The sequence below is a fragment of the Myxocyprinus asiaticus genome, chromosome 16, assembly GCF_019703515.2.
Source record: "Myxocyprinus asiaticus isolate MX2 ecotype Aquarium Trade chromosome 16, UBuf_Myxa_2, whole genome shotgun sequence".
Classification (NCBI taxonomy): domain Eukaryota; kingdom Metazoa; phylum Chordata; class Actinopteri; order Cypriniformes; family Catostomidae; genus Myxocyprinus; species Myxocyprinus asiaticus.
In genome coordinates this window covers 33,198,448-33,205,952 of record NC_059359.1, presented here as the reverse complement: position 1 = coordinate 33,205,952, position 7,505 = coordinate 33,198,448, and the positions used below count along the sequence as shown (strand labels likewise).

Genomic DNA, 7,505 nt, shown 5'->3' with positions numbered 1-7,505 from the left:
ATGGACTAATCAGGTTAATCCTCTCCAGGCAGAACTATGTCTGAGTTCTAATGGGCAGAGACTGAGGAATCCTGTCTCTCTTGCTCAACCTGTTAATAAAGGAAGGGTTAAGAGAGAAAGAAAAAGACAAGACTTGAGAGACAGACACTGAAGCCAGGAGGGAGAGAGAAATAACCAAAACATGTCTGTCTGAGGGAAATGGACACAGCCAAATCCAGGTACATTAGTTGCACAGAGAGTCAATGTATGGGTCAATTCTAACTTTTGATGCAGATTTCTTGATATAAATAACAATAAAATCTACAACTGTATCACTTTACAATTAGGTTCTATCACTAACGTTAGTGAACGCAATAGTCAGCTTGAACTAACATTGAACAATAACTTTTCAGTATTTATTAAGCATAGTTAATGGTAATTTCTACATACTAATTCTATATTTTAACATTTAAAGTTGTACACTTTAACATTAGTAAATGTGTTATGATGCCCAATAGTATATTTATAATTTAACATTAATCAAAATTATTTTTCATTGAAACGTCACGTATTAACCAAAGTTAACCTTTATAACCAGATTTACCTCTTACAACTAAATCACTGGTGTTCTTTACTTTCTTATGAATTATGTATGTATTCATGTCTGTGTCTTTTGGCTATTTGTGCCTATGGTTATGCATTTGTGTGTTTATGTCTGCCTAATGTTTTGTCTGGAGTATTATACCCCCCATTAATGATTAATGATGACAAGGTAAGTCTGAATGGAACTGGTGCTTTGCTAAAGAGTGATGTCAAATGTGGGTGGGTTTTTGAATTTTTCTCAGAACATGTGTATGCATGAATCATACACTAATTTACTTCATGTATGGTAAATGTGAATCACCTGTGCTGTAGTTCAGAATACATGGAACATGAATTGTATGAATCAGATTCAGTGTATGGGTATGTCTGTGTATATGCTTGTCTTTCCATATCTGAGTCTCGCTTTTCTGGATTTCTATACCACTGAATTAATTCCCACCATTAATTCCCACCTGATATTTCTCAGGCCTGCTCTCTTTAAACTTATGATCACACATAAAACAACTGTTTAAGAGAATGACACGTTGCATGATTAATATACTCTCTCAGCTTCTCTCTTAAGCAAGTGTAAGTAAAAAGTTTTGTTTCTAAATAATCTGATTAGCACTAGTGGAAATAGGAGCGTACAGTATATTTGCTGTGTTCAACAAATCATTGTACTGTAAATACTTGTACTGTATATGAAATGGCAGAAGCAGTAAGAGATGTATGGGTAGTATGCAAACTAGGATGATCACTGCAGCACTTTTCATGGGGAGATCAAACTTCAAAGTGGCGCTTGACACTGGTGCAAATCGTGTGAATGCAGCTTCACAATTGCTGTAGCTAAGTGGATAGCCACAACCTGCTGGCAGATTAATATTGCGGAGGATTTCAAATTTCAGCACGAATAATTGAAATTAACTGAAAAAATAATATGATTAATCGCGATTAAATATTTAAATTTTCTGACAGCACTAATATATATATATATATTTGTACACTGATGAGCCAAAACATTATGACCACTAACAGGTGAAGTGATTAACGTTGATCATCTACTAACAAGGCCACATGTCAAGGTCTGGGTAAATTAGATGGAAAGCGAACACTCAGATCTCGTAGTCAACGTGTTGAATGCAGGAGAAATGGGCAGGAGTAAAGACCTGAGCGGCTGTGACAAGAGCCAAATAATTATGGCCAGACAACTGGGTCAGAGCATCTCTGAAAAGGCAAGGCTTGTGGGGTGCTCCCAGTCAGCAGTGCTGAGTACATACCGACAGTGGTCCGAGGAGGGGCAAAACACAAACCAGCGACAGGGTGTCGGGAGCCCAAGGCTCATCGATGCGCGAGGGCAATGAAGGCTATCCTGTCTGGTCCGAATCGACAGAAGGTCTATTGTTGCACTAGTCACAGAAATGTTTATGATGGTTATGGGAGGAATGTGTCACAGCACACCCTGCTGCGTATGGGACTGCATAGCCACAGAATGATCAGAGTACCCATGATGACCCCTGTCCACCATCAAATTGCCTACAATGGGCACGGGAACGTCAGAACTGGACCTTGGAGCAGTGGAAGAAGGTCGTCTGGTCCGATGAGTCCCATTTTCTTTTACATCACGTGGACGGCCATGTACGTGTGAGCCGTTTACCTGGGGAAATGATGGCACCAGGATACACTGTGGGAAGACGACAAGCCGCTGGAGGGAGTGTGATGCTCTGGGCAATGTTCTGCTTGGAATCCCTGGGTCCGGCCATTCATGTGGATGTCAATTTGACACATGCCATCTACCTACAAATCATTGCAGACCAGGTACACCCCTTCATGGCAATGGTATTCCCTGATGGCAGTGGCCTCTTTCAGCAGGATAATGCACCCTGCCACACTGCACACATTGTTCGGCAATGGATAAAATAAAATGTCAAATTAATATTTTTGTAATGTTCCAAGTTAGAAGGTCCCATGTATAGTTAACAGCATAAACAGCACTGAGAGAGAATCTCTTTTCTATGTAAGCAAAATGGAGATTATAACTGAAATATCCTTCAATTAATCGGAATCTAGGGCTTGTGAATGGAAATCGAATCGGGAAATCTGTATCAATACCCAGCCCTATTATAGACATTGATCAATGAAGCATAGCACAGCGATTCTCTTATCATTCGATGCCGTCACTTATACCGCTCAAGTTAGGATTATTGTCTTCTGAAGCCTCGGGGCACCAGCCTCATTGAATGCCACTTTTTGTCACAATTGTGAGATCTAAATTAACTTGTTATATTATAATTAAATATGTTATTTAATTTGACTAAATCAACCTGACAAATTAGGTTACACCAATGAAAGTAATTTTTTATGGGTTAAATCAAGTAGAATTAGATCCTTGAGGTAACAATTACAGGTTGCTACTTTTTACAGTGCACATAGAGAGAGACAATATATTACGTCTTGTAGCCTATACGACATCACAGCTGCAACAAGATGGCCCCTGAGCACTGGCCCCATTGGTCCAGTCCACAGTCTTTCCTTGGTCCCCCTCTAAGTTATGCTTTTAGGTCTATTTTCCATTTTTTCTTTCTCATTCTCTGTCTTTCTCTTTCACAAGTATTAGGCTATTAATAATCTCATTATAACCTTATCTGTGTCTATCAGTCATCCATCAAAAAGACCGGAACTAAGCAATGTCATGGCCCCAGAGGAAACTGCCCCTGGTGACAAAAAAGAAAGACAGCGAGAGGAAGAGAAAGAAACAGACATTAACACCCCGGATGTATTCTATGCAGTAATATCATCCAGCCAACGGAGGGCACAAGAGAAACACAAATACAATACTGTAGGCTATCAGGTACTCAACTACTAATTTAAATAAAACTCTTTTAATGCAAGACTATTCTCCACTGTTGTCACATTTACCACATAAAATGCATCTGCTACTTAGTGGTGCTTATATGGTCAAAACAAACATATATTTGGCTCTATGTTACTTACGCAAGAAGGACCTGGATCGACATCCTTCAATGAACCAATCGATGGCATGCTCTGTGGAGTATGCATAGGTCAACATTCTTAATAACCATTTATTGAACTCTGATTTTAGGGTTAGGGTTAGTTAGGGTAAATTAAGAGTCAGAGTTTGTGGTTAGGGTTGGGGTCAGGGCATGTTGCTTATGGGGTAAGAGGTGCAAAAGGTTCTAGGGGCCCACAGATTTTATATAGTAGATAAGGTATAGTATTCATACAGTATGAAGGAACCAGAACATTATAAATTCAGTGGGCCCAGACTGCCTAACTTAAGCCCAGTTTGAAGTTAGGATGTTGTTGCAGGGACATGTCCTACTTGGGTGAATCATTCTATGCCTTACATGCATGGGCTGGATATATTGGATATGGATAATTTGGGTTGATCAGGCTTTGGTTGAGTCAATTAAATTCAATGTGTTTCATACAATTTTTGCATTCTCAGAAAAAGAAGCAGAGGGCGGCTGTGGACTTTTCTACAGTGAGCAAGGTAACATCTACTGGTGTCAAGACCAGAGGTGCATTAATGCAGGTGTTTTTCAGCCAGGGAGTGTCTGACAAAAATTCCACACATGAGGTAATTCTGGGGGAATAGAATATGCATGAGACTTCCTTGCTGTTTTCATAGTAATATTCTGGGGGCACTATTCTATGCATGCTTTCAATGGTATTTATACTTAGCAGCAATTTATTAAAAATACATTTACTTAACTTCTTATTCCTCTCTCTCTTCCTCTCTCTCTCTCCTACTTGGTTTGGTATTGTGTTTACAATACAGTGAAATTCATACATTTTAAGAGTATGTATCTGAATCATAAACCTGTTTTTTCACTCATTCTCTCTTTTCTCTCATATTATCTATCTATCTATCTATCTATCTGTCTGTCTGTCTGTCTGCCTGCCTGCCTGTCTGTCTGTCTGTCTATCTATCTCAGGATCGATCAGGTGGCATACAGGGACAGGTGGATACACTGAAGCAGGTTCTGGACTCTTTTAATGTACCTGCTGACCTGAGGTGGATGTGGGGGGAGGGATGTACTGAAAGAGCACTGGAACAGACCTGGACTGATATAGTGTGCTCCTATGAGGTATGAATGGATGGATGAGGAAGAGAGAGAAAGAGAAAGAACGGGGTGAAAAAAGGAAGGAAAAGTTTGATGATATTCGATTTAGATATAGGTGCAATATTTAAAATTTTTCATGTAATATTCGCCTTTTTTTTGCCAATGTGTGAACAGCTTGTAACGCAACTTAAAAAATGAGTCCTTCCCGGACTTCCTAGATTGCCTATAAAAGCCTGTAGACTGATTTTCATGCGAAGGGAGCGGGTCGCTTTTGCCGGGAAAATCCAAAGGATGTGACGTTTATGCGCGCTCCCGAAAGCCTTGCCTCAGTGCTTCTCTTCCGCTATTCAAAAGCGACAATAAACTGCAACACTAGGTAATGTTATCTTAGAGATGGAATCCAGCAAACGTCCGGCTCCCAGCACAACACCGACTCCTACACAAACTCAGAGTAAGCCAAAAAAAAAATCTACTATTAAAAATCTACTTATCTACTGAATCCCGTCAGGCTAAGTGGAAAAGTGATCGTGGTTGAGCAAAAACTAGAGTGAACATCGGCAGGGCATTTGATTCCTGGAGGGACCTGCGTTTGATTTTGGGGATCAAAACCAACCCTGAATTGACGTTCTTCTTATTGGACAGGTAAGCTTACATAACTGCAAAGCATGTGAAATATAGTGCCATAAGGATTGATCTGTGTAATTTTAGCTAACTTCATCTTGCCTGCTAACGCTGACGAATTGCAAGCTGCCTTGATTGTAACTTTCAAATAATTTAAATGATCTTCTCTTTATACTAAAAGTCATGTTAATGTCAATGTTAATCTGTAATTATTCAGAGGGTAAACTACAATAACACATGAAATGAATGCTAGACAATGTTCAAGATAAAGCTCCATTCATTAGTGTAACGTAACTTGGTTATACAGAAAATATATACATTCTATTATTATAAAACAGAAGCGCATTGATATATCAAAATGACAGTTGTGATGGAATCACATCAATACTGAATTGTGTCAACATATTTATAATGTACAGTCTATTTTATAAAAGCTACTGTCATCATCCACCAAATTTAGCTAACAGCTATTGATAAAGCTGGCTAGCTAACTAACGCCAACATTGACTGCATTTATACGATAGCCTATGTATCATGCAAAGAAAAGTGATTACTTCAAACTACAGTCTCGCATAATCAGACCTGTATCCACACTTTGTTTTAGCCCTGTTCTAGCTCTGGAGAGTCAAATATAATATACAGTCTCAAAGTTTGTAGTAAAACAATCATAACTGTGTCATTTTAATTATGCTACCTCATCTGTGATCACGATGCCGGTGAATCACGTTCAGTCTCGCTTCACTATGGAGTCATGCTCGCTCGCGTCCCTATACAGTGTGTGCATGATCACAAGCAACAGGCTGTAGTTCACTTAATGGCCACAGGTGTCATTAATGACAAGGGTTTCTGAATCTAACATACTGCACCTTTAAGAACTTGGCAAACACTGAAAATAAATCAGTTTTTACAACCAATTTTACAATTGTAATCTGATGAATTTGTGGGTGAAACAGGATATTCAGAGAGAAACATTTATTGGATCGTGAAAAGCGGGCGTTGCTTAACAGATTGGAGCCAGATGATTGGAGGGGAGGGGTAATAACAGGGCTTGATGACAAGTCTTTTAAGAGTCGAGACTATTTAGCAGAGAAGGGCCATTTACATAAAAATGAATGGGAGAACATGTAATGCGCAATAGTCAACAGATGTAGAAAGGAAGTCCCGCCTTACAGGTAAAAGTGCCAATCACCTTTTAGATACAGACATCGCCTGTCATCAATTCTAGAACGCTCATGCGCATATTTCCAGTGTTGTCAGATTTTACTGCTGATTGAAATGTGTTCTTTGATCGTAAACTTCACCAACCATTTTGGAGATTTCAGTATTTTTCCATTCAAGTAGAAAGAAGCTGCACTTTTATGTTTGTTTACATAGAAAAATAGCTGCCTGATAGCGTTCCAAAGATGGCTGCCAGTGGACTGACTTGCTAGAAAGACATTGTCAAAGGGATAGTTCACCCAAAAATGAAAATTCATTCATCATTTACTCACTTTTATGCCATCCCGGATGTGTATGATTTTCTTTCTTTAGCAGAACAGAAATTAAGATTTTTAGAAGAATTTCTCTGCAGCTCTTTTGGTCCATACATTGCAAGTGAATGGGTGCCAAAATTTGTAAGCTCCAAAAATCACATAAGGGCAGGATAAAAGTAATCCATAAGACTCCAATGGTTAAATCAATGTCTTCAGAAGTGATTTCACAGGTGTGGGTGAGAAACAGATCAATATTTTAGTCAGTTTTTACCTATATATTCTCCTCCCTGTTCAGTCTAAGGGCTCATCACTTTGGGGGGAGTTGAAGGGTGTAGGGCTCAAAAATATCAGTCATTTGGAACGTACTTCAGCTTCATCTATCCAAGCCAAAGGAGTCGCTGCCGTTGTACAAAGGCTAACTCATTTAAACATCACATGCACCTAATCAGAAATATTTACACATGATTTTGCATCACTAACTGCTTTCAGAATAAAAACTGAAAATAAATGATGTAAATCTTTATGACTTTATGAAAAATGTAAGCTTCATGTTTAAAAAATGTTGTTTTATTTTAATAAAAAAACAATAAACAAATGTATATTACATTTATTAAATAAACAAAATGACACTTTGTATTAGCCTAGTATTTTATTTAACTCCTTTAGAATAACTGATCCAGTGAATTAACACAAGCATAAACCAGTTTCAAACAAAATGCCAAGGGTTTAAATTCATTTTAAAAAGTTTATTATAATAATTAAAAGC

The 7,505-nt window shown here is 38.4% G+C and overlaps 1 protein-coding gene across 3 annotated transcripts in view; it reads left to right on the top strand.

Moving 5' to 3' along the window:
• The first annotated feature begins 141 nt into the window (after positions 1 to 141).
• LOC127453739 (uncharacterized) overlaps positions 142 to 7,505 on the top strand; it is a 31,024-nt gene continuing 23,660 nt past the window's right edge. For all 3 annotated transcript variants that reach the window (XM_051720390.1, XM_051720389.1, XM_051720391.1), the window contains exons 1-4: positions 142 to 218; positions 3,217 to 3,409; positions 4,028 to 4,159; positions 4,518 to 4,670. In XM_051720390.1, coding sequence (XP_051576350.1) covers positions 199 to 218; positions 3,217 to 3,409; positions 4,028 to 4,159; positions 4,518 to 4,670 — 498 coding nt within the window. In that variant the 5' untranslated portion in view covers positions 142 to 198. The remainder of the gene's footprint in view (positions 219 to 3,216; positions 3,410 to 4,027; positions 4,160 to 4,517; positions 4,671 to 7,505) is intronic.